This window comes from Balaenoptera ricei, chromosome 7, assembly GCF_028023285.1.
Source record: "Balaenoptera ricei isolate mBalRic1 chromosome 7, mBalRic1.hap2, whole genome shotgun sequence".
Taxonomy (NCBI): domain Eukaryota; kingdom Metazoa; phylum Chordata; class Mammalia; order Artiodactyla; family Balaenopteridae; genus Balaenoptera; species Balaenoptera ricei.
This window is the reverse complement of record NC_082645.1, coordinates 11,913,563-11,941,534: the sequence shown is the minus strand read 5'-3', so window position 1 is coordinate 11,941,534 and position 27,972 is coordinate 11,913,563. Positions and strand designations below refer to the sequence as shown.

Below are 27,972 nucleotides of genomic sequence, written 5' to 3'. Positions count from 1 at the left end.
TGAAAGGAGGTAACAGGCTAGTTTAGTTCCAACCTTTTTCCTGAACTAATTATGTGACACTGAGTCATCTACCTTCACGGAGCTCTGGTTTTATCTTCTGTAAATACCGTAATTCTTACTCTGTATCATTGGTAAGGGATCCATTGAGATCAGGCAGGAAAGTTCCCAGGTTGTGGGCACAGTGGGTGTTTATTAAAAGGCAATTTCTCTCTCGTTCTTTTGCCCCCGATGCCTTTGACTTGCACTGCACTGTTGACCTACCTTGTTGAGGGAAGCGTGCTGGGAATTACGCACCAGTGTTTCCACCCTTTCCTACAAAAAGTTTATCATCTTTTAAGGCTCTGTTTGTGCAAAGTGCTTGCTGAAGGAAACATGGTCGTATTACCCAGTGCAGTCACAAAGATTTGTTTGTAACCAGATCACAGAGCACCCCCATGTCTTCACTCAATAGACGTGTGCCCTGCTATGGGCCGAGTTATCCTTCTTTTCTCATTGCCTCAGTTTCCTCCCCTGCAAAATGGGGAGAATGACTGTACTCACAGCCTCTTGTGAGAATTATACCCGTTAATACAGTAGGGCCTGTAGGACAGTTCATATCACGTCGCAAGTAGAAATCAGGCTAGCTAAAGCAAAAGGACAGAAGAGCAACCACAAAATGCTCCCCTGCATTTGGGAGAAAGGATAGTCATATCATCGGGTCTCTATCCTGGGGTAATCCACAGTTAGATGGAAGAGACTTAGGCAAAGAGGCTTAAAATACTGTCCTTTGAGCACTTCAGGCTGGTGGCTTAGAGAAGCAGGCGGACAACAGCCCTGCTTGCAATTCGGGGTGAACCAGTAACATGGGGATAGAGAAGGAAGACCTAACTCCACATAAGGATCCTGAAAATACTTCATAGAAGAGGCAGTTTTTGAAAGCTGAGCAAGAGTTTCCCACTTCTGAAGAGTTCCGGGGGACAGAGAGCCTGTACAGAGAAGCAAAGGTCTGGAATGAGAAGCAGGACAGGGCAACAGGAAAGCAGGTGGGAAGAGAGTCCGGTCAGGGGCCTCGTGTGCCAGGCTAAGGAAGGCATTTCAACAATGTCCTCGGACAAAGGATTCTGGAGGGCACTTTACCCAAGCCAATTCTCTCAGAATCTCCGGCGATGGAGTCCCAGACATCTGCATTTTAAACAAGCCCCCTTGATGATTCTGATGTGTAGCCAGGAATGCAATCACTGGTCTAGAAGTGATGAAATCACTGGGAGTCCAAGAGGGGACCATTAGCGTGGTGATGACCTGCCTGGAGACGCACATTGAGAGACTCTGGTGGCCAAAAGTCGGGGCTGGGAGGAGTCGAGGCTGGAAACAGAACCGGTGGGGGCCTCTCACTTGCACAGAATGACCAGGAGACAAAATGACCAGGGTCTCAGCCAAAGTATTAGCAGCGAAAATGGAGAGGAAGGGATGGATGAAGGGCTATTTCCAGAGCTAAAGAAGCTCAGCCTTGGTAGCGCCTACAGGGGGGCAGTCCCTGAGAAACCAGCTGGGAAGAAAGCACTGACAATCAGACCGGAGGTCTGCAGGGCTTCTTAGAAGAGCTACTGAAGAGCTCGTGCCCCTGAGCCATCTGATGGCAGGAGAAGCTGCCCCCCGGGAAAGCACAGCACCAGGCTGGGGGCCCAGCTGCGTTGCACCGGGGCAGCGTGCTCCATCTGTTCAGAATGGCCCAGATGTAGGTCTTCCTGCGTTTCCCGCCAGCTCCCTCTCAGCCAGTGTTTGCTGCAGCCCTGAACATCTGCTTGGGGTGGAGAGGAGAATCCGGAAGCTACTCAGCCTGGAGGGCCTACTTTCCCCCAAAGGCCAGGGTCTGGGTCCCAGCAACAGGGATTCTGCTAATGAGGCAGAGGGTCTGTCAGGTGTTTCCTGGTGCTGAACATTTGACTTCTGTCAGGGGCATTTGGTGGGCATGGCCAGCTGAGGTCTTTACTCCTTTTACTGTCATTTGCGTACTGATTTAAATACCTCTGCATAACAGATGAGACTGCATTTGCAGGTAAACTCTAGACTGGGCTGGAAGGAAGTCAGTAACTACTTCAACACATAGGGTGAAAATAGCCCCTAAGGGCCCAGCTAGGAATCAGGGATACAGTAGGGAAGAAAGTACAGATGGAGGCCGGGGGAGTGTGCCATCTAATTAGAGACACATCACTGAGTCACTGTACAGAGGACACTGGCACGAGGAAGAGGTCTACTCAGTATGAGGGGACCAGGGCTGGGGCTCAAGCTTATATGTTCTGACTTGGGGTCCCACTCCCTCCCGAGGCCACTATCCACGTTTCTGTCTTTAAAAGCATCACTTAATAAGGGTTTGCTTGGTCAGTTGTTTTCTTTTTCTTTTCGTTTTTTCTTTCTGGTCTGCTTTTCCTTTTAATTCGATCTCTTTTGATCTTTTCCTACATGGTCCCTAGTCCCTGCAGGGAGAGCCTGTGTGAAATCTTAGCTCTTAGAATTATTCAAACAGTAGTTCTTGCTGCTGACCACACAAAGGGATTACCTGGGAAGATTTGGAAAAGACAGGTCCCTGGGCCCTACACCAGCTTAATTAAGGCAGACTTCTGGGGGCGGCCACAGGCCTTGGAAGTTTCAAAGACCCCCAGAGCTTCAATTGCGCAGCCCGGGTTGGGAACTAATCCGTGAGAGGTTTCAGAAGAGGAAGGAAAGAAGCTAAGAAAAATAAGACTGGCTCAGAGGAGCTGACCTGGGCATAGATTCCAAGGCAAGCGAACTGGCAGATCCCTCTCTAAAAATCTGCTTCTACCTGGGCTCACTTTTCCCTTCATTCTGTTAACGGATCCAAAATAACACCCCTGGAGCTTCTTCCAGGTTTATTTTTTAAGAACGCTCTTTAAAAGGTACAGGTTTAAGTGCTATTAATTATTCACAAATTAGGGAAAATCAATTCCATCAGGTTGCTTTCCTTCAAAAACCTAAGATAAGGAGCTCTGAAAAAACAGAAGTTCTCAATGAAAGGAACAGGAAAGCGTTACCTTTGAGGCCAGGAACACCTTCTTGGGGAAAAAACCTCTCGGGGTGGAAAAATACAGTATTGAGGACCACTTAGGGGTGCTAAGCACTCATATGATTGAAAAGCTGAGGCTGAAAATGTGGGACTTGGGTTCTGGAAAGATTATTGGATGACGACAAACATAAAACTTCTGAACTTTAATGTGATGTTAAATAATATTTGTCATCTCCCAGACTGGTAAAGAATAAAAACCAATTATAGTCTCTGTTAGTGGATAGAGAGGGAAACAGGCAATTTCAAAACTGGTAATTCTTTCTAGAAGGCAATATACCAACAAGTATCAAAAACCCTAAAAATATCATACCTCATCTCTACAAATTTTATTCTGAAGAATTAATCCTAAAATAGTAACAGAGCTGCAAACAAGGTTTATGGTGAAGAGAGTTCATGACATCATTTATAATAGCAAAAATTCACAACTACTAATATTTCCAATAAGGGTAGGTTAGATAAATTAGATGCAGTATACTCAGTAACATGGAATATAATCCTGAATCTTTGTTTATCTGTACGAATTTTAGTATAATGCATCTAATGCCATGAAGTAGACTGTGAAGTTTCTATAGAGATTGTATTAAATTTGTAATTTAACTTAGGGAGAAATGATATCTTTATAATGTTGTGTTATCCCATCCAAGAATGGGATATCTTTTTACATTTGTCCAAGACTTATTCAGTGCCTTTCAGGAGTGTTTTAACATTTTTCTTGTATGGTTTTGCACATTTCTTGTCAAATTTATTCCAAGTATTTCACCCTCTTTGTCACTATCGTAAATGAAATGTTCTCTACCATTAATAATAATAATAACATGGAATATAATATAGTCATTAAAAATCATAATTCCAGGAATGATAGTGATATCCTGAAATGTGTGGTACGGTTCCCATTTTGTTAAAAATAACTACAAAATACTGCTGAACTGAATGAATAAGCATTTTCAGAACTCTAATGAAAAACTGATGAACTCATAAAAGTGCTAACAAAAGATCAAGATGAAAAAAAATTAATTACATGGGACTGAGTGAACTGATGAGGATGAGTATAATTTTTGTGACTTTCTGTCTGAATTAAAAAAAAAAAAAAAAAAAATCCCACAAGGACTCAAAGGCAAAGAATATACAAATCAATTTTCACTGCAAAGTAAAGGAGCTGTTACAGTGGAGGATTACTGGACTGAATGTCAATATTATGACATAGTATGAGTGTGTTTCATGTTTGGTAATTGCAATCATTGTTGCTTTTGTTGTGGTCACCCATGTACAATGCTTGGTGTCAGTCTATTTATCTCTTGTAAAAATAAAATACAGTGTGTGTGTGTGTGAAAAAAAAAAAAAAAAAGAATGAGATCTGAGAAAATTCTTGTTCCATTGGTTGAGAGGGGCTGGCTAGATGAAAAAAGGAATATTTCTGACCCCCAGTTACATGTTTTTCACATGTTCCCAATTCTGTGGAGTAAGACTGGCCTTTTCCAAGGTAGAGAGAAGTTTTGCCCCGAGAAGGTGATGCCAAGTGACTGGAGGGTGAGGGCTGGCAGCCCTCTGGCCTCAAGAAAGAGGGTGGTACTCCTGCACAGAGGACTGACATTGGGGGAAATCTTGGGCAAACAAGTGAATTTAATTCTCAGCTGAATATGTGAGTTCAGACAGATCTAGGAGAAGGATTTAAGAAAGGGCATTGTTTTTTTTTTAATGTAAAAAGTTTTTACTCCCAGACTTAAAGGGAAACATTTTAAATCAGGAGGGACCTCAGAAAAATTAATAGCTTTGGATGACACCTAACAGGTACCTAGTATTATAAATGAGGAAAGCAAGGTGCAGAGAGGCTGAGTGATTTGCAGAAGGTCTCCCAGTTAAGACGGATCCAGGGCTACAAGTCAGGTCTCCTGACTCTTAGTCTGGTGCTCTTTCCACTACCCTGACACTGTCTCCCAGAAGATTGTTTCTGGGTCGTATTAACCAACTGCTTAAAACTGCTTTTAGAACTAAATTTAGAATGTTCTTGAATTTACTTCCTTAGGCATAAAAATGTCAACTGGATCATTATCTATAACAGTAAAAAAAAAAAAAAAAAAAAAAAAAAAAATAACTACAAAAGTACTGGAACGATATTGAATGATAGAATCACAGATTCTTTTTTCTTATACAGAGTACTAGAATTTGCCAAGTTTCTAAAAAAGTGTGCGACGTTTATAATCGTTTTTTCAAAACTAACAAACTGTTGAGGCTGAGATAAAGGATAGGGAAAGTTTTCGTTCTTTTCCACTTCTTGCCCCCATTATTTAAAGTGGCTGCTTCCTGCTCCCAGAATTCAGCCTAAGGCATGAGTATAAAAGGTCTCTCACAGAGACGGTTAAATAGGCTTAGAAGTTTTTCATGGAAAAAAAAAAAAAAGACACTTTCCATCCTTGCAACTGAACTTGCAAATTGAAATGTGAAACACAGCCCAATTGTAAAAATAGCTAATAATACACTCTACCAGTATTGAATATCTACAACGTGCCCGGCACTTTAAATATGTAATTCCTAGGTCTCACCATAGCGCTGGAGGCCAAGCTTTATAGCCCTCACGTCATATATGCCAAAACAGAAAACTGGCGAGGCTGCCCTGGGTCATATGGCTACCACAGAGCCAGAATTCAAAGGGTCGGGCACCTAGGCTGAGCTGTCAGGCAGGCACGCAGGGTGAGTCCCTTCTGCGCTCCACACTTCCAAAGCGAGCCCTGCTCTGCTCCAGGAATCGCTCTGATGGCCAATTACCTCTGCAGAGTTCTATTTTCTGCTGTGGAATTCACCTTTGCTTTTCTTTACTTATATTTTTGAAATAGCTTTAAGGAGATAAAATTCACATACTGTATACTCCTTCTATGTAAAATGCAGTTCAATGTTTTTCTGTATATTCACAGAGTTAGGCAAGCAATCACAATTAATTTTAAAATGTCTGGAGGCCCCCCCCCCCCCCCCGCAAAGAAAGGCTGTAACCTTAGCTATCGGTCTCCAATCTCCCCAGTCCCCCACCTCCAGCTGTGTCAGCCACTCATCCACTTTCTGTCTCTATGGATTTGCCGATGGAGGAGATTTCATATAGATGAAGTCATACATCATGTTCCCTTTTGTGACTGGCTTCTTTTGCTTCACATAATGTTTTCAAGGTTCATCGTAGGTAGCAGCTTGTATCAGTCTATCTGTATGGCTGAATGTCTTTCCATTGTGTGGATAGACCACATTTTGTTTATCCTTTTGCCAGTTGATGGACACTTGGGTTGCTTCTACTTTGCAGGTATTATGAATAATGCTGCTATGAACACTCCTGTACAAATTTCTGTGTGGACCTATGTCTCCAGTTCTCTTAGATGTACACCTAGGAGTGGAATCGCTGAGTCATATGGTAACTCCATAGTTAACCTTTTGAGGAACTGCCAGAGTGTTTCCAAAGTGGCTGCACCAGCTTCTAGTCTCACAAGGCAACTTCCCCTTTGACAAGACTGAGTTCAAACTCTGGCCCTGTCCTTTCGTGGAACTTCTAGCTTCTAAGAAGGATTAAGGCACAATTCAACTTTTTTTTTTCTTAAAATATCCGCTTAGGTCTGACCTTGGAATTCTCGTTGACTTTTACACTACTTTGATTTTATTTTTCTAGATAAATATCACTACCAACATCTTATGTGTTTTTTTAATACTTTGTATAATGAGACCTTTCCAACAATTTACAGTTCACGTTTGATGAAATTGACACTAAAAGCAGTTTAGCAATATGCTGAAGGCCTACACTTTTTTACAGGAGTAACATTTTCCCTTGAAGTAGAGTTTCTCCACTCTGGCCCTGGGCGTTTGGGACTGGATAATCTTTTGTTGAGGGTGTGGTATTCTGTACTATGCTTCTTGTGTGGGATGGTCAGCGGCATTCCTGAATCCCTGGGTGCCCCCGTCCCCAGCACCTGAAACATCACCAGACATGGAGTCATGTGAGCTGTTTGTATATTTTGGAAATTAACCCTTTGTCGGTCGCATCGTTTGCAAATATTTTCTCCCATTCTGTAGGCTGTCTTTTCGTTTTGTTTATGGTATCCTTTACTGTGCAGACACTTTTAAGTTTCATCAGGTCCCATTTGTTTATTTTCGTTTTTATTTCCAGCACTCTGGGAGGTGGATCAAAAAAAAATATTGCTGTGATTTAGGTTGAAGAGTGTTCTGTCCATGCGTTCCTCTAGGAGGTTGGGATTAACATATACACACTACTATATATAACAGAGACAACCAACAAGTGCCTACCGTATAACACAGGGAGCTCTGTTCACTATCTTGTAATAACCTCTAATGGAAAAGAATCTGAAAAAGAATAGTTCTATATGTATTATATATCTGAATAACTTTGCTGTACATCTGAAACTAACACAATGTTGTAAATCAACTGTACTGCAAGTAAAAAATAAATAAATAAAGGGGAAAAAAACCCACCACCGCCAACCTTAGAGTTTTATGACAATAAAATGATAAATGTATACGGATATGCTTAGCACATTATTTGGCCATGCTAGAAAATTATAAAGTTAGGTTTGTGCTTAAAAAAAAAATCATCACCAGACATTGCCAGAAGTCCCCTGCATGAGATTGGGGGAACAGGAGGCCGGGGTAGATGGGGGTGGAGAATTTCCCTTGGTTGAGCACTGCTGGGTTCAGGGAATAATTCTGAGATTGCAGAATCTCAGAAAGCAAGGGCTTGCTTTATGTCTCCCTCCCTTTCTGTTTTTCTCTCATTCTCAGTCCAATTCCTAACAGATCTTTGCATTTCAGCCTTCATCTTATTTCAGTGTCTCTTTTCATGGTTTGAAGGCAGAAACATGGAAATCGGGTGGCTGTCGCAGCACCTCTAACCACTGGGCATACAGTCACACCAGGACACACAGAGCTCAGCCCAGGCCAGAGCAGAGTCCCCGAAGACTCTATTTCCAACCCCGGAAATGACCTGTTACAAATCTCCTTGATGCCTTTACTCGCCTGTTAACCCTTGCTCAAGACCCCGCCACTTATAATTTCTAGCAATTTAAACAGATTACTTAATCTCTCTCAACCTGCTTCTCCATCTGTAAAATAAAGACACAGCTGCCTGGCTTGACTTGGAAGTTTCTAGGCTTTACCTTCCCCAGAAAACCCAATTCAGCTGTTTTTCCATATCCCTTCATACCAACCTTTACTTAATAGTTCAAAGGTAGTTTCAGTCTTTGAGAGAACAAAGTGGGGAATATCTAAATAATTGAATAAGGCAGTCTTAAAATGTCAATCACATCATAAAAGAGCATATTCCAATTATTAGTACCATTATACCACAATTTAGGTCCTGAGTCCTGTTTTTCTTGGAGACAATTTATCCATCAATTATGAAATTCTATTAACCCTTCCCTACACATGGTGGTTTGAATTCACATATTTCTTCAGATTTCTTCTCCAACTTTGGTTCTATCCCTTATCACAGGAGCTGGGAATTTTCTGATGGCCTCCCTTCTTTTCCCAGCCTCTGACCTCTTTCTGGTACAGGACACCTTGAACTATCTAGAGAGCAAGGTTATTAGTGTAAGTCCTCTACAGACGAATGAGTTCCGTTCTGAGAGCACGTTCATAAGTCCAATTTGTTCATAAGTCCAACAAAGTTAGCCTAGGTACCTAACTAACACAATCGGCTATATAGTACTGTACTGTAATAGGTTTATAATACTTTTCACACAAATAAGACATAAGAAACAAACACAAAAATAAAGGAAACATTTTTAATCTTACAGTATAACACCTTGCAAAGTACAGTAGTACAGCACAACAGCTGGCATCCAGGGGCTGGCATCGAGCGAACAGGCAGGAAGAGCTACCAACTGGAGGAGGGGGAGGAGGTGGGAGATGGTAGAGCTGAAGGATTGTCAGCAATAGGAGACGGAGGGCAAGCTGCAATGTCACTCACGCCTGACGTTGATGGCACAGGTTCTGGTTTCTTGCTGGATTCAATTCTATATACCCTCTTGAAAAAACGATCCAATGATGTCTAGTTAGTAGCTCTTTTTTTCTCTTCATAGATGATAGTGTAGCACTGGATTGCACTGTGAACGGCTGCTGCAAACTTCGTGTCCCGTTCTACATTCAGGTCCTGTGCCTCAAAAACTAACAGTGCCTCCTCAAAGAAAGAAAATCACAACTGATTCACTAGTTTCTGTACAGCAGAAACTAACGCAACATTGTAAAGCAACTATACTCCAATAAAAATTAATAAAAACAAAATAAAGAAAACCCCCGTGCCATTTCCTGCGTCGTGACTCTCTTCGGTTCTTCAGTTACTTCTTCTTCCTCTTGTCTCTCTTCATCCTTTCTCTCGGCCTCCAATTCCATCAGGTCTTCATTAGTAAGCTCCTCGTGTTGCAGAGCAAGGAGCTTAATGAAGCCGTCTTGCAGGTCTAGCTCCACCTTCTGGCTGAGGGTCACTAAGTTGCTGAAGACCACGTTAGCATGTTTGAAAGTTCGGAACTTGAAGGTTCACATGTAGGGGATTTACGGTATCAACCTTGCAGCAAAAATCCCTCCAATGGGTCATGGAGCCCAGAGAATGAAACTCAGATGCTTATCTTGACAATCGATGCCTCTGTAATCAAGTCTCCATCTGTCCTCACCATCTTATTTCCCAATATTTCTACACAAATTCCCTACTCTAGCTAGACTAGTGTATTCATTATGCTCCTAGTGAATGCACTAAGCTAATTGAGCCTTCCTCTCCCAGCCTCTACTTCACCTGTATGCTGTCCTCCACTATCCAAATTCACATCCAATGCCCAGCTTTTGTCCTAGTGCTTCCTTTCCTTAACTATAGGGACAGGAATATATATATATATTTTTTAACTTTCTATCACAGTCACCTAGCACAGCACAAAAAGTACTGAATGATTAAGAGAATAAGTTAATAAACCAGGAAATAAAGGAAGCAGGCTTTCCTTGACCAGATCAATACATAGAGATTTCTCCTTTTAAGTTCATATAACATCCACTGTCTGATCTATTCATTTAGCTCGTATTATTTACTGCCTTGTACCATTAATAAACTCTTCATCTCTGTAAGTACTATCTCCCCGATGGGATTAAAAGTTCCTAAGGGTCAGAGTCTGCATCGTGTTTTGGTATCCCCCCTCGGCATCAAAAGAGCAACATCCTACCCTCTCCAAACTCTCCTTGATTGGTTGAGCATCAGACTAGCTGAACCTCCACTGCCAAGTGTCAGCAGCAGGGCCCCCTCTGGCATCTAAACCATAAATCACAGGTTAAACCTTTCCTGGTTGTGAAAGCCTAGTTCATATGTCAAGATAACCTGGATCCTCAGAACCCTTGGTCAGCATCTGGGAGGGAAACAGCTGGGTTTGCCATACACTGGGGTCAGATATAAACTGGGACATGTTCTTGGTCGGCGGTGAAGGCATAGTGTCTCTAGGATGGACTTGAATGCTCGGCACCAGTGTCTACATGATAAAAATGAAGGTCAGCTCCAGAGCCTGATATTTCTCTGTCACCTTTAGGAGACAGCCCAAACTCTCGTGTCCCTGACCAAAATTCTGCTTCATCTTTTGCCTGTGCGCCTTCGCTCTCTGTGATCCAGGCACCCTAAGCCACCTGTGGGGTCTTACACATCTAGATCTCCCCCTATTTCTCTCCTCTAATTGGAGCATCCTTCCCTTCCTTCTTTGTTTGACCAAATTCTATTCATTCTTCAAAACAGAGCTGTGTTATCCCTGCCCCTAGGAAGCCTTCCCTTTTTCACCCTTTCTGGTGCCTCTTCCCTTGTGCTCCCCCTGTACCCTGAGAATCTGTCCTACTGCATCATCAGTGCCCAATACTGTCCCTTTCAACAGCAGAGGGCAATACCTCCATCCTCAGATTTGAGTACAGTATCAGCAGAAAGTAGACACTTCAAAAGCTTCCTGAATTAAATGTGTAATAGGGAAGAACAAATCCAGCTCCATATTAGATCTGTTTCTCTTACCTTAACCTTTGTATTCTATTGCTTTTGCTTCAAGTTAAGAATGTTGCCCAAAGCCTGAAATATACAGGATAGCCCATTCTCAAGATTCTGACCTTTAAGGGGATAACACTTTTCCATTCATATAGAGGTAAAAAGTTGCAGAATGGAGAATAACAATTGTCCTATTGGAGGTTTACAGGAACATCGTGACCTGACCTAGGTGAACAGCTGCAAGAACAAAGGATTCCAACACCAAGAAATCTGCAGCAACCAGCCACAACCCTCCCTCACCTTGCCTTAAAAAATGCTTTGCTGAAACCCTTCCTGGAGTTTGGGGCTTTTGGGGGTCATGAGCTACCCATTCTCCTTGCATGGCCCTGCAATAAAACTTTCTCTGCTCCAAACTCTGACATTTTGGTTTGTTTGGCCTCACTGTGCATTGGACATAGGAACTTGTGTTCGGTAACAAATAGAGGCAAAGTGAATTATATGAAAGAATTATTAAAGTAGAAAACAAGCAAAGGAAATGACAGCAGTTTTGACTATTAAATTATTTTCCCATAAGACGAATCTAGTTCTCTCTGTTTCTCTTTTGAGTGAAATGGAGAAGAAGGAAGAGTAAGCTAAGTCATCATCATTACTCAGGCCTGAAAAAGCTACACATGCCCGGGAGATCTCTCCTTTGGTAAACATTCCCAGGCTTTGCTTGATATCTTGAAGCTTCGGCAATGGCAGTTCTCAGTTTCCATAAAGTGGAATGCCTCATCACACATCTGTCTTCCCGAAACTCTAACTCTGTGCCCAGCCAGACAGCTTGTTGTGACAGTCATGGCCCTGTGGCTATCATTTGTTTGCCCTCATGAATGGGATTTTCTCATCAACATTATCTTAGCTAAAACACAGAGGCATTAATGACAGCTTAATTGAAGCAGAGGATGAGGTTCACCAAGTCATCATGTTTACTTGATGTGCAGACGGTGGTGAGATACAAATGGATTCTATGAAAAAAAGGGTGATATTGGGGAAGCCGCTCTGTGAATTGCAGGACTGCAGACTAAAACCATCTGGCCACAAGTATTAATAGGGTGAGCACTTTTATCCTTCATGACATAGCTCTCCCTGCTGTCTCCCCACCTCTGGGAGCCCTACTGGCCTTTATCTGATTAGTACTTCCCCTGATTATAGCTCATTCTTGGGTTTGACACATTCTGCATTGTAGAACTGTTGTAACATGAATATTGGTTAAGAATCACTTTTAACTCTTCTTCCACTGTTGACATGAGACGCTTCTTCCACTGTTGACATGAGCTGCTTCAGAAATGTTTTGGAGGTCAATTCTAGTCGTTCATTTATTCAGACACTTGCTTATACATTAGGCAAATATTAGCGAGGGCCTGTTATAAGCGAGGTGTTATACTAGGCCTTGGGCAAATAGTGGTGAGCAAGGCAGGCGGTGTTCTTGTTCCCATGAATCCTTACGTTCTATGGTGACAGGAACACTGAGCAGCCAATTATATAGACATATGATTAACACACATTCTTTTTATAATTTATTTTATTGAAGTATAGTTGATTTACAATGTTGTGTAAATTTCTGCTGTACAGCTAAGCAATTCAGTTATATATACATATATAGTGTATATTTTAACATATATATACTTTCTTATATTCTTTTCCATTATGGTTTATCACAGGATATGGACATAGTTGCCTATGCTATACCGTAGGACCTTGTTGGTTATCCATTCTATATATAATAGTTTGCATCTGCTAATCCCAAACTCCCAATCCATCCCTCCCCCAACCCCCTTTCCCCTTGGCAACCACAGGTCTGTGCTCTATGTCTGATAATACATATTCTTATGAGCTAAATTGTGCCCCCCAAAATCCATATATTGAAATCCTTACCCCCCCCCCACCCAGTACCTGAGTATGTGTCTGTACTTAGAGATAGGACCCTTAAAGAGGTAATGAAGGTAAAATGAGGTCATTTGAGTAGGCCCATAGTCGATATGACCGGTGTCCTCACAAGAGGAGGATAATAGGACACAGATGGGCAGAGAGAAAAGACCATGTGAGGATACAGAGAGAAGATGACCTCTACAAGCCAAGAGAGAGGCCCTCAGAAGAAACCAACCCTGCCCACACCTTGAACTAGCCTCAAGAACTGCGAGAAAGTAAATTTCTGTTAGGTCACCTAATCCATGGTATTTTGTTATGGCAGTCCTAACAAACTAATACGTACATTTATACACATACTTATGGTCAGTGCTACGAAGGAGAAGAACCAGAAGACTCAATAAAGGGGCAGCTGGCCTGCTTTGGGAAGGTTTCTTGGGAAAATATCAATTGAGATAAATCCTAAAAAAAAAACAAGTGGGATGGTGTGGACCATAGCTGTAGGAGGATTTATTTAATTTAAACAAAGCCAATGATAAATAATCATCCAATAACCTCCAGGACGGCTGCTGATGAAAGGCTGCGCCATTAGAATTTCATCCTATCTTCAGCTAGAGAAAGAACAAGTCAGTCCCAGCATTCTACTAAGTATAGAAAATTAATGACTGAGTAGAACAGATTGTTTAGTAATTTGTAATGCTGGAATGCCCTGTGTCTAACTACTGAAAAAATGTAAGGTGGTTGAGGAGATATGATGAACATTGTTGCTTGCATCTAGGGACTCAGTGGAATAAGCTGAAACGGCCTCTCCAATAAGCCATTTGCCTCCACTAAAAACATTTCCGTGGCATCTGGTTGATTTCTGGATCTTTGCTCATCATGTGTCCTTTGGCCCTGGGATTCTGTTCCGTGCCTGGCAATTGGCTTTCCCCTTCTATCTTTCCAGCTTATAATCGTTTTACAGCCCCTGCTGCCAGGTTGAGATCTCTCAGTGTGAAGACTCCGTTCCCCATCTTCTGGGTTGCATTTAGTTGTGCAGAGACTCATTTCTTACTCCTGAAAATTCCACTCTGGGTTTGATGCCTCTAGTATATCAAAGCAGTAGATTGTGCAGCTAAATGCTCGGGAGAGAATACTCTCTAATGATAAGCCATTAGATGGTCTTTCTGCCATTTGACCTTACTGAGGCTTGTTCTGTTCTCTGCGGTGACATAAATATATAAAAATTCTCATCTAGGGGCTTCCCTGGTGGTGCAGTGGTTGAGAATCCACCTGCCAATACAGGGAACACGGGTACGATCCCTGGTCCAGGAAGATCCCATGTGCTGCAGAGCAACAAAGCCTGTGCACCACAACTACTGAGTCTGTGCTCTAGAGCCCATGAGCCACAACTACTGAGCCCGCATGCCACAACTACTGAAGCCTGAGTGCCTACAGCCTGCACTCCACAACAAGAGAAGCCATCACAATGAGAAGCCCGCACACCACAACAAAGAGTAGCCCCCGCTCACTGCAACTAGAGAAAGCCCGCACACAGCAACGAAGACCCAATGCAGCCAAAAATAAATAAATTTATATAAAAAAACCCTGTCATTTCTGAGAAAGTCTGTCCCACGTTAAAAGAACCTTATCACGACTCTGTCTTGTTTTTCTCTCCACATGCAATAGCTCCAGTACTATTGAAGGTCCTGTATACTCTGATAACTCCCTTACCTATCAATCAACACACACACACACACAAGAGTATCCTACTGTGATTAAAAGATGGTCGCAAAAACAAAACTAAACACAACTTCTCAGATTTGGCTCCTTGGCACCTAACTCTATACGGATCACAGAGAGTAACATGCAGAGCCTTTCTGGGACAACCAAGCATCTCATTCACAAAAGTCACTGTATGAAAGAATCCCAGGTTATCATTCTTCCTCCCTCAGATGCACCACAATGTGGGGAGTTGAGAAACACGACCTCTGGCAGGGGGCTTGGCCCTGCTGAATACACCTAATTAAGGCCACTTACCCCGTTTTCGAAAGAAGACTCTGGGGTTGATGATTTCTTTGAAGAAAGTAAGGGACATGGTTGACCTCCTGTTTTCCCTCAAGAACTCAGATGAAGGTTTAGAAGGGACTTGAGTAATTCTAGACCAACTCTCTCCTTTAGCTACAAAGGACAATGAGGTCTAACAGAATAAAACTCACATTCTGCATCAATGCAGAGCATAGCTAAGCTGGAGTTCTGGACGCTAAGGCCTGAGTTCAAGGTCTTTGCCCAGATTGGCTTTTCAGTGAGAACTTGATGTTTAGAGAAGCACTACAGCAGAAAAAAACAGACTTCAAATTTTCAGGACTGAAGCCCCCAAACTTCTTTCTTCCTATTCTCATTCCTATTCTCATTCCTATTCTCATTCTCATTCTCATCAGCAAAATAAAAATAACATCGAAATGTCAGGCCATTTGCAAAATAATTATAGTGGTGCCGGCTTTTTTTGGTTACTGAATGTTTCACTTGCAATTCAAAACACTCTGCCTCGATTGTCTAAAGAAATGAACCAGGTGGTCTCCTTTCCTTTTGCACAAGTTCCTGTTTTCTTAGTCATCCAGATTGGTTTGGACAATGACAATCTACATTCTAAGCACCTTTTTAAGAGTCTTTAAAAATGGCAGCCATTTGCTCCTCAAAAATAGAATGTGGTATCAATCGTTCCAGGGGTAGGTATGGCCCTGAGAGAGAAAGTGGTCCCCAAGACACATGGAACCTGGGGAGTAGTGGTGAGGAACTAGAGTTTGAAATGCATAAAGGAGGAAATCCAGGTGTTTTTTTGTTTATTTAAGATTTGCAGAGTTGGCTGTTCTCATCCCTGAAGGGGGACATGGGAGCAGCAGGGCTCCTGGAAGGTTTCCTCTCCGTTGCCATGCAGCCCCCAGATTTCCACGTGGGGTCGGACGCACAGGGGTGACGAGAATGTGGGCAAAGCTGTGCGACGCATAGCAAAGTCTCTGGAAGCATCTAGGCTCTCACTTAGTACCCTTCATACTTACGTGATAATCTTACTAAGGAATCGGCCCTGAGCATTTAAAAGGGTCTGAAAAAAAAATAAGTAAAAAAAATAAAAATAAATAAAAAGGTCTGAGAGGGACTTTCCTGGTGGCGCCGTGGTTAAGAATTCACCTGCCAGTGCAGGGGACACGGGTTCCAGCCCTGGTCCGGGAAGATCCCACATGCCGTGGAGCAACTAAGCCCGTGTGTCACAACTACTGAGCCTGTGCTCTAGAGCCCGCAAGCCACAACTACTGAGCCCACGTGCCACAACTACTGAAGCCTGCATGCCACAACTACTGAAGCCCATGTGCCTAGAGCCCATGCTCCACAACAACAGAAGCCACCGCAATGAGAAGCCTGCACACCGCAATGAAGACTCAAGGCAGCCAAAAGTAAATAAATAAATACATAAATAAACATTAAAAAAAAAAAGTCTGAGAAAAGTATGTCACATATACTCAATGACTATTTGTGTGTGTGTATATGTGTATGTTAATATATAGATATGCATAATTTACTTTATAACACTATATAGGCAATGCCAGCTAAAGTGGAGTAAAAGTCTATGAAGACAATGGATTCACGATCCCTTGTCAGCCGCACTTAACCCCCAAATCTGTCTATTGATGGGACCACCAAGTGAAATGTTTTGGGAAAACCCAACTTTAGATACTAAATAGGCTACTTTTGTTAACAGCCTACTGTATATTTCATCTTTCATCTAAAGCAGAGTTTCTCTGCATTTGAATTCTTTATAAACACCTGACCATATCACAAATAAATATGGGGGGCAGCAAGATACACTGTGGTGACCATGGACTTGGGGATGCAAAGGAAAGGCCTGAGCTTGAACACCTACTTGTTCACTTGAACTTAATTTCTGACTCTCAATTTCAATTTCTGACTCTCAATTTCCCCTTGTGCCTGTTGGTAAAATAAGAACCACTTCATATGTTCCATGAGCTCTTTTTTTTTTTCTGTAGTATTATATGACAAGGTCCTTGCATAATGCCTGACCTGCATGAGATCCACAGTAATTGTTAGTTCTACTGTCATATCACTTACAGTGAAAGGATGCCCTTGACTTTGCCTCATATCCACATGTACAAGGCTTTCAAGAAAGGAAATGACAAAAATAGAAAATAAAGAAAAATGCAACGGAGGGATTATTCCGTTGTCCTTCATCTCCCTGAAACTTCATCCCTTAGAACAACTAAATTCAGATGCCTTCTATTTTGAGGACGATTTCGCTTGGACTTCTCTTCCTGATACCCAATGCAAACTGCACAAAATAACCACACACCCCCAAAACTATGCACACTGTATGAAGCTTTGGTAACAGGAGTGAATGTGCCAGGCATCTGTGTGCTGACCTTCTCATAAGGGTCACCTTCTCTTTTAGACCCAAGACATTAGAAACACATGAACTACTCTCAAGTAAATCTTTAAATACCTGGATTCCCTGTTCAATTCATAATGTGCTATTTTCTATTTTCCATGAGGTACCATGTGCCAAGGGTAGCCCCAGTGGCCCTCAAAATTATTAGAACAATGTTTATTATTTTCTAATTTCTCATGTGAGATTTTTCTCTTATAAAGCCAATACAATCTCAAGTACTTGGAAAACAAGGTTCTTCAGAAATGTACAGGAGGAGAAAACTGTTCTTGTTAGTCTGATTTTTTTTTGTTTGTTTACCTGTCTTCTTCCCCCAGGTAGAACAATGCCAGTAGACACAAAGCCTTGATCCATTTCAAAGAAAAATAAAAGAAATTCCAAAATTTCTGAATTTTCCAAAATTCAGGAAATTCTTGGAGAAAGAAGCAAGCAAGAGTTTCCTGAGACAGACATCAGAATGTTTTTAAATTTTTCTTTTACTTGTTTGATTTTTTTTGAGAGACAGGTCTAAAATAACATGAGTTTTTTTCTCCCTCTTTGCTGGATATTGGGGCAGCTTTAACCAGCCTCTCTCTCAGTCATAAACACATTTGAATGGACTGACACATGCTTAATAATACAGGTAACACCTGAATGCTTTAGAGCGAAGTGCCACTGGGCCCTGTACTATATTAAAACTGCATTTTTGACCTGAGGCCTACAAGTCTCTGTACTCAACCATCTCGCCGGCTGGAGAAAAACAGCCCAATGCCAGCTCACGATTTTTCTTCTTCAAATAAGGAAGATTGAGGTTTAACTTTTATAACACTGCACATGAAAAATGTTATGTTTCTAAGTGATTAACTCACCTCCACGACTAGAAATCTTAGAAATTTTATAAAAGTCTCATGACTGCACAAATTCACTCAGCTTTTATGACTCAAAGAGTGAGGCCTGTTTTTGCCTGAGGTCTTGAGTCAGTGTGGAAGAAAAAGAAATTTGCTAAATAGCTTCTCAACACTGTGCTAAAGGGTTTAGATCCACTATCTCATATTTAATCATCGTCACAGTCTTGTGATGTAAGGATTTTTTTTAATCTCATTTTGTAGGTAGACGCTAAGATGGTCCCCAATAATCCATGACTCCTAACATCTAGTGTGAGTGTTTCATCTAGCAATTTGAGGAAAGGAAGAGCTCTTGCCGGGGAAAAGGGAGGACTTCTTTGAGATCCTTGGTGTTTTTCGATGAAGTCTTTGATGTGGTTTATCCTATGAGAAATGTTAAATTTCTGGACACTCCTTTTCCCATTGGCTAACAAGATGTGTATATTAGTGATGGGTTCTAGACTGTTTAGTGAGACAGTAGACAACTTATTTTTATTCTCAACTTCAATACACTTTGCTTTAGAAACAATTTTTGGTGTAGCACTTCCCAGTCTGTGACTCTGTCCTGAGAAGGGCTGGAACACAGGCTTCGTTGACATACATACTTCCTTTTTCTTATCTTCAACTTTAACATCCACCTCCTTGTTATCAAAAACCCTGTAATTCTAAAGGTAATTCCCCTTTTTTGATGGCGTTCAGAAACTGCTGAGCTGCACCATCAAAATAACTTCTGAAATCATCACTGACTGTGAATCCATTTTTCCATAATTTTGTACTTACACCGACCAGGTTCTTTTGTTCAGTGGCAGACAAACATTTGACACCAACCTTCTGAGTTTCCTCAAAAAGGCTGGCAACAAAATAGTCACAATTTGTTTGCTGATTATCACTGAGAGGTTGATGGTCAGATCCTGTTTCACAAACCCGTTCTTCCTTTATACTTTCACGATTATCTGCTTCTTTCATTCTCTTTTGTCTTCCTCCTGGTGTGGCCGCTGGGCTGGAGCCCCTCAGACTGGGAGCACTGCCGCCCCCAGACCCTCTCAAGCTCGGTGGCCACGCTGCTGGGACCCTGTTCATCTCCCTCGGTGACTGCTGCCGGCACCGAGCACGTGCCAAGGCCGGCTCTGACTCCTAATATCTGAACCTTTGTATAATCCCTTTGACTTGAGCAAGGGCTAGACTTATTCGCTTTTTTCTAATGAATAGAATATGATGAAAAGGATGGGATGAGATATACAAAGACTGTGGCTTTTGTCCTGGGGGTTCTTTCTCACTCTCTCCAGGGTCACTCACTCTGGGGTAAGAGTGCTGCCCTATCAATGAGGCAGCCTTCTGGAGAGGGCGTGGGGATAAGTTTGGATCTTCTGAGGTCTGCCCACAGCCACAGGAGTTAGCCTGGAAGCAGAGTTAGCACCGGTTGAACCTTGAGACGACTGTCGCCCCTGCCAACAACTTGACTGCAGCCAGAATCGCCCAAAGGGCTCCTGGATTCCTGACTCTTAGAAAATCAGACATAACACGTGTGGTTTGCAACTAATACGTGTTGGTATAATTTGTTACGCAGCTGTAGATAACAAATGCACTCTCATTTACATGGGAGACAAAGTTAAGAAGTTCATCTAGGGCCCCAGACTCACTAGTAAGGGGAAAAGGTGCCTTTGGAACCTGCCTCTCTGACTCACAGACCCAGGCCCTTCTGTTATTTCCAGGGGTTTGAAACTGTATACAAGACCCTGTGTTCCTTCCTTTGAAGTAATAGGCTTTTGCTTTAGTCTCCCAGGCCTACGCCGAGTCTCAAAAGGCTGCTCAAGAGTTAATGATTAGGAAAAAAAAATAGTTAATGATTAGGAATGTGAAGATGTAGAAACAAAGAATAGCTGTTGGGCTGGGAAACTGGTAACAATTTAGACTATAAATCAGCCACATGGCAGAATCACCAAATTTCCAATTCCCTGAAAGATAAAGATAAAGACCTGACACATATTCCAATGGTTTTTTTTTTACAGGAAGCTAACCGCCCCCCCAGATGAAAATTGCTGAACACAACAACATAGACCCTAGACTGGTTGAAACCAGAAGGTTGATGATGCTGGAAACTTCACCTTGATGCCAACCAATCTGAGAACTGTGCACAAGCTGACCATACACCCTGCAGCTCCCTCCCCCACACTGACTGCCTTTAAAACCCCTTACCTGAAAGCCATTGGGGAGTTCAGGTCTTTTGAGCATGAGCTGCCCCTTCTCCTTGCTTGGTGCCGTGCAATAAAATTATACTTTTTTTCACCACAATTCGGTGTCAGTAGATTGGCTTTACTGCACATGGGTGAGCGGACCCAAGTTTGGTTTGGTAACAGGTTCAAAGGGCTTTTTTGTTCACCCATTGACATCTGAGGCTTTCCCATAGCCTGACCTGATCTTGACTATTAAGTCACGTCTTTACTACTCAACTCAATTTCCTCTAATTTATTTGCATAACAAAACTCACAGTCCAGTGGGGGAAGAAAGACATTTAAATTAAATAAATGATTCAATGTCCTATAATCCAGGATGGATATTGGCCCAAGGTGCACAGAGGAAGGGGTTTAATTCAGGCTGTAGAGCCAGGAAGACTTCTCAGAGGATTTGTTGACCTAGCAGCCTGTCTTAGCCCCCAATCCAATGCCTGGAGGTGGTCTGACCTCGGTAAGTACTTGTCACTAAGTGAACACACTGCTTCCGAAAGGACAGGGGACATCAGTAAGATAACAAGTAGAGAAGGAGGGAGAAAATTCCATGGCTCCATGTTGAAGGAACGGCAGATAGAAGAGTCAGGATGTTATTCATACATCTATTCCATGTTGCTATACATTAGGACCTATACTCTATTGCTATAAAAGGAAGTGCTTTCCAATCTTCAGCTTTTTGAGAACCATTTTTAAAACTTTTATGAAAAGATGCTCAAAATCGTTAATTATTAGAGAAATACAAATCAAAACTACCATAAGTTATCACCTCACACCAGTCAGAATGGCCATCATCAAAAAGTCTACAAATAATAAATGCTGGGGAGGGTGTGGAGAAAAGGGAACACTCTTGCACTGTTGGTGGGAATGTAAATTGGTGCAGCTACTATGGAGAACAGTATGGAGGTTCCTTAAAAAACTAAAAATAGAGTTACTGTATGATCCAGCAATCCCACTCCTGGGCATATATCCACAGAAAACTGTAATTCAAAACGATACATGCACCCCAATGTTCATTGCAGCACTGTTTACAGTAGCCAAGACGTGGAAGCCACCTAAATGCCCACTGAAAGATGAATGGATAAAGAAGATGTGGTATATATATACAATGGAATATTACTCAACCATAAAAAAGAATGAAACATTGCCATTTGCAGCAACATGATTGGACCTAGAGTTTATCATATTAAGTGAAGTAAGTCAGACAGAGGAAGACAAATATCATATGATATCACTTATATATTGAACTAAAAAAATGATACAAATGAACTTATTTACAAAACAGAAACAGACTTACAGACTAGGAAAACAAACTTATGGTTACCAAAGGGGAAAGATGAGGGGAGGAATAAATCAGGAGGTTGGGATTAACAGATACACACGACTATATATAAAATAGATAAACAACAAGGACCTACTGTATAGCACAGGGAAGTATATGCAATACTCTGTAATCACCTAGATGGGAAAAGAATCTGAAAAAGAATAGATACATGTCTATGTATAACTGAATCACTTTGCTGTACACTTGAAACTAACATGACGTAAATCAACTATACTCCAATACAAAATTTTAAAAAGAAGAAAAAAAGAAAAAAAATGTTGGCTCTTCAGACTTAGAGTAAATTTGTGAAGACTGGTCATCCCACATCCCTGGGAGCTGGGGTCTGTATGTTTTGGTCAGATTCTCAAACATGTATCGACTTGGCTGAGCAAGAAACCGACATAGAAGTTGTCAGTGGACAGTACCTGTGAGAATTTCAGCTGCACGTTCTGTCATTTTCTGAATCACGAGTCTCAGGGTTCCATCCTCCAGGCTCAGCAGCAGGGTCCCTGAGCCCTCAGAGAGCGTCGTGGACAGAAGCAGACCATCCTTGTTCCATGTTCGAAACTGGAAACTCACCGAGAGCCCATCGATTTGGGGGGTGCCGGGCAGCAGCAAATAACTGCTGCTCGAGTTGACAAATGTGATGGGAACAATTTGTGGTTCGGAGCAGGAAAAAGTGACATTGCCCTGGAAAACAATAAAAATCAAATATATAAGAGCCATTTTTTATTCTGCAATCTGACAGCTGATATAAACAACCACCTGGAGCTGACCTTAATTTCAGGATCATTTCACATACAGTGGCAAGATCTTAAAGGGAAAAATATGTCAGCTTTGTTCAGACACACCCACACGATTGTGTTCCATTCTTTCTTCTGCATCATGGTGCTATCTGCAAAGAGGGTCATCCAAGACCCAGGGTGGGTGGGGGGATGGAAAGCATCAGAAGTTTCTAGGGATCCAGAGATAAAACTAATTACATTCATTCATTGAATAATGCTGTACTGTAAGTCAACTAAGTGCCAAGCACTGGGATACCTTTCAAAGAGATACACATGAGAAAACTTTGTTACAACGTGGAATGTTCCCAGGGCAGCCTCATAGGAGAAATAGCTAAAGAAGCAAAGGTTTCACAAGGGAGGCAATGCTTTCCTGGAAGGAAGTGGGGAAAGATAAGAGTGACTGCCCGGTCAGCCTTCTCAGCAGATGGCATGGTGTTTGCAAAGGCTTGGAAAAATTAGCAAAATGGCATCCCTGGGGAATGAGTCATTTCTGAACTTGAAGTGGGACAGAGAGGGCCATGGACCATGAAGGAGGTGAGTTTATGCTTGCCAACGTTATCATTCAAAGTTAGAAGCAGTAAAGTGACATTGGCCAGATTTTTAATGTATTAAGAGTAATTTTAGTAACATGGGGAGTCGGGGTTGGGGGGGGAATGCATGAGAGGACCAGAGGTGGGGCGTATTAAGTGTGTGTAGACTAGAACCAGGAAGAAGTGGAAGAAGATTATCCTTTGCATAAGTGAGGGAAAATGGGTCCGAGTTTATTCGAGGAAGTTACAGGAAAATAAACAAAAGTATATATGTGCCCGGCTGAGCCATGCACTGGAGTCACTTTTACTAGATGAATAAGGAGAAAGCCTGGAATACCGTCTAGATTATGAATAGGTGTTACAATATGAAAGCCATTTGGAATTTTTATAGCCAACCTCTACAACAATGCAGTGAGCTTACTCAGGTAAGTGTAATGCAGTATTTTCCTCTAAATAGTCATAGACACATATTTTTTAACTTATTTTATTGAATTATAATTGATTTACAATGTTGTGTTAATTTCTACTGTATAGCAAAGTGATTCAGCTATATATATATATATATTCATTCTTTTTCATGTTCTTTTCCATTATGTTTTATTACAGGATAGTGAATATAGTTTCCTGTGCTATACAGTAGGTCCTTGTTGTTTATGCAGTCTATATATACTAGTTTGCATCTGCTAATCCCAAACTCCCAATCCATCCCTCTCCACTCCCCTTCCCCCTTGGCAAACACAGTCTGTTCTATTCATAGACACACCTTGTTCCCTGTAAATCTCTCAATGCCAATGAAAGAGGCTAAGCTCCACCTATTTCCATAGCCAGTGCCACTTCTGCAAAAAAATATGACAGGGATTTCTGAAAGAGGAATGCCCTGGCTTGCCTAGCTGCCTGAATTCAACTTTGCACTAAAGTGGCCAGGTAGTGGAGTTAGATACCTAGGACAGCTCCTAGTCCTAGAACAGATTAATCCTTCAGGTTGTACAGCCTCATAATCCTGAAAAAAACATCCTTGGGTCCCAAATATATTTGTTAGTGATAGCCCTGCATTTCTGAAAACAAATAGCAGTTTCCAAACAAACTTCTCCCAATAGTACATTTCTAATGAGGCACTCATCAAGCGCACCGCTATGAGCATATTCTTGCATTGATCATTTTTTTGTAGCTGTTTAGATGTGTTCTTCTCTTTAGGCTAGATCCCCAGAAGTTAATTAATGTGTCAGAGGGTAAGGCCCTTGATATCCATCAAGAAATTGCCCACAGTTTATACTGCACTTGGCATTAGGCTAAGTGCTAACACGCGTTATCTCATGCATTCTACACAATGAATGCATTCATTTAAAAAATGCACAAACTGGGTTTGGAGAAGCTAGGTGATTCGACAAAAGCCAGAGTCCTCCTTAGCAGTGACAATGGGGGACAGACCTATGTTTGTCCGACATGGAGGCTTTGGGCAGCCATCTCTGAGAATTTCCTCCTCTGTACTGGGTACCACTGTTAAAAAAAAAAAAAATCTACAAGCTTGCTTTTGATATCCCATTGCTATTTTAACCTGCTTTTTGGTAATTGATATCTAGTCTTATCGTGTTGTGGTTGGAAAAGATGCTCGATATGACTTCAATTTTCTTAAATTGACCGAGGCTTGATTTGTGACCCAAGATGTGATCTATCCTGGAGAACGTTCTGCGTGCACTTGAGAAGAAAGTGTATTGTTGTTTTTGGATGGAATGTCCTATAAATATCAATTAAGTCCATCTGGCCTAATGTGTCATTTAAAGCTTGTGTTTCCTTATTTATATTCTGTTTGGATGATCTGTCCATTGGTGTAAGTGGGGTGTTAAATTCACCTACTATTATTGTGTTACTGTTGATTTCCCCTTTTATGGCTGCTAGCATTTGCCTTATGTATTGAGGTGCTCCTATGTTGGGTGCATAGATATTTACAATTGTTACATCTTCTTCTTGGATTGATCCCTTGATCATTATATAGTGTCCTTCCTTGTATCTTGTAATAGTCTTTATTTTAAAGTCATTTTTTCTGATATGAGTATTGCTACTCCAGCTTTCTTTTGATTTCCATTTGCATAGACTATCTTTTTCCATCCTCTCACTTTCAGTCTGTATTTGTCCTTAGGTCTGAAGTGGGTCTCTTGTAGACAGCATATATATGGGTCTTGTTTTTGTACCCATTTAGCCAGTCTGTGTCTTTTCGTTGGGGCATTTAATCCATTTACATTTAAGGTAATTAATGATATGTATGTTCCTATTACCATTTTCTAAATTGTTTTGGGTTTGTTTTTGTAAGTCTTTTCCTTCTCTTGTTTCTCCTGCCTAGAGAAGTTCCCTTAGCATTTGCTGTAAAGCTGGTTTGATGGTGCTGAATTCTCTTAACTTTTGCTTGTCTGTAAAGCTTTTGATTTCTCTGTTGAATCTGAATGAGATCCTGAATGTGTAGAGTAATCTTGGTTGTAGGTTTTTCCCTATCATCACTTTAAATATATCTTACCACTCCCTTCTGGCCTGTAGAGTTTCTGCTGAAAGATCAGCTGTTAACCTTATGGGGGTTCCCTTATATGTTATTTGTTGCTTTTCCCTTGCTGCCTTTAACATTTTTTCTTTGTGTTTAATTTTTGTTAGTTTGATTAATACGTGCCTCGGCATGTTTCTTCTTGGATTTATCCTGTATGGGACTCTCTGCACTTCCTGGACTTGACTATTTCCTGTCCCATGTTGCCTAAGTTTTCAACTATAATCCCTTCAAATATTTTCTCAGACCCTTTCTTTTTTTCTTCTTCTTCTGGGACCCCTATAATTCAAATGTTGGTGCACTTCATGTTGTCCCAGGGGTCTCTGAGACTGTCCTACATTCTTTTCATTCTTTTTTCTTTATCCTGCTATGCGTCAGTTATTTCCACCATTCTATCTTCCAGCTCACTTACTGTTCTTCTGCCTCAGTTATTCTGCTATTGATTCCTTCTAGAGTATTTTTAATTTCAGTTATTGTGTTGTTCATCACTGTTTGTTTGCTCTTTAGTTCTTCTAGGTCCTTGTGAAATATTTCTTGTATTTTCTCTATTCTATTTCCAAGATTTTGGATCATCTTTACTATCACTACTCTGAATTCTTTTTCAGGTAGTTTGCCTGTTTCCCCTTCATTTGTTTGGTCTTGTGGGTTTTTCTCTTGCTCCTTTGCCTGTAGGATATTTCTCTGTCTTCTCATTTTGTCTAATTTACAGTCTTTGAGGTCTCCTTTCCCTAGGCTGCAGGGTCATAGTTCCTCTTGCTTCTGTTCTCTGCCCCTGGTGGTGGGGTAGGTCCAGTGTCTTGTGTAGGCTTCCTGATGGGAGGGAATGGTATCTGCGTTCTGGTGGGTGGAGCTGAGTCTTTTCCCTCTAAAGAGCAGGGCCGTATCAAGTGGTGTGTTTTGGGGTGTCTGTGAGCTTAGTATGACTTTAGGTAGTCTGTGTGCTGATGGGTGGGTTTGTGTTCCTGTCTTGTTTGTTGTGAGGGGTCCAACACTGGGAACTGCTGGCAGTTGGGTGGAGCTGGGTCTTGGATTCAGATAGAGGCCTCCGTGAGAGCTCTTGGTGATTAATCTTCCTTGGGGCTGGGAATTCTCTAGTGGTCCAGCATCCTGGACTCAGTGCTCCCACTCCAGAGCCTCAGGCCCGACTTCTGGTCGAGGGACCAAGACTCTACAAGTCGCTCATCTCAGTTATGCAAGGATCTTTATAGTCCTTTCCAGTGTCCAAGGTCTTCTGCTAGTTTCCGGCCGGTGTTCTGTGAGAATTGTTGCATCTATAGATGTATTCCTGATGCATCCGTGGAGAGAGATGAACTCCACGTCCACCTACTCTTCCGCCATCTTGAATCTCCCTGGATAGTGCAGGTGTACTCACTGTCGTCCAGCAGGTGCACGATGCAGTTGTACTCGTGCTCCAGGCTCCTGCTGCTGCCACTCATCAACCTGCTCAGCATTTTCCCACCTGCCCCCTGCCCCCGGGAGAGAATCGGCAGTGCTGCAGACCCCGGACCAGGCGCCCCTCAGCCAGGCAGCTCTGCACCAGCTCCAAGCACCTGCACCTGCACCATCACCCCAGCGAGGACGCCGCCACTGCCTCCTGCTGGGCCTTCTCCTTCTCCTCCTCCTTCTCCGCCACCACCTCCCCCCAGCCCAGAGCAAGCGCCTGGCTCTCTCTCCTCCGTGCCCCACTGCCCCTTAATCTGCATTTTTGGATTTCTGGTTGATATCCTTTCAAGATGAAATATCCTCACTGATGGCAGATTAACTGAGGCAAGGCTGTCTTTTAAACAAAGCAAAATCACAAATGCTCCCACAGGGAACTTGGGAGTAGCAGTAACTCTTCTTCCCCTTTACTTCTCCTGAGGTCAGTGTCACCTCCTCTGGTAACAATTTGCCACAGCAAAGCTGTACCCAAAGTTTGAGGCTGTGTAGAAGGGGGAAAGGTGACAAGGCTGAAGGTAGAAGCCCAGGACTTTGTAAAATGCCCCTTCCTGCATTGATTTAAAATCCAGTGTATAAGACTCACAGACACAGAGAACAGACTTGTGGGGTGGGTGCCAAGGGGGAGGGGGTACAGGGGAGGGATGGATTGGGAGTTTGGGGTTAGCAGGTGCAAACTAGTATATACAGAATGGATAAGCAACAAAGTCCTACTGTATAGCACAGGGAACTATATTCAATATCCTGTAAAAATCCATAATGAAAAGAATATGAAAAATAATATATATATGTATAACTGAATCACTTTGCTGTATACCAGAAACTAACACAACATTGTAAATCAGCTATTTTTCAATTTTAAAAAAACTCTTAAAAAAGTCCAATATTTAGCT

At 42.0% G+C, this 27,972-nt stretch overlaps 1 protein-coding gene and 1 pseudogene across 2 annotated transcripts in view; both read right to left on the bottom strand.

Moving 5' to 3' along the window:
• The window catches only part of CNTNAP5 (contactin associated protein family member 5), an 887,247-nt gene that overhangs the window by 373,716 nt on the left and 485,559 nt on the right, over positions 1–27,972 (bottom strand). For both annotated transcript variants that reach the window (XM_059927107.1, XM_059927108.1), the window contains exon 8: positions 22,223–22,487. In XM_059927107.1, coding sequence (XP_059783090.1) covers positions 22,223–22,487 — 265 coding nt within the window. The remainder of the gene's footprint in view (positions 1–22,222; positions 22,488–27,972) is intronic.
• Positions 18,419–19,220, bottom strand: LOC132368375 (UBX domain-containing protein 2A-like; annotated as a pseudogene).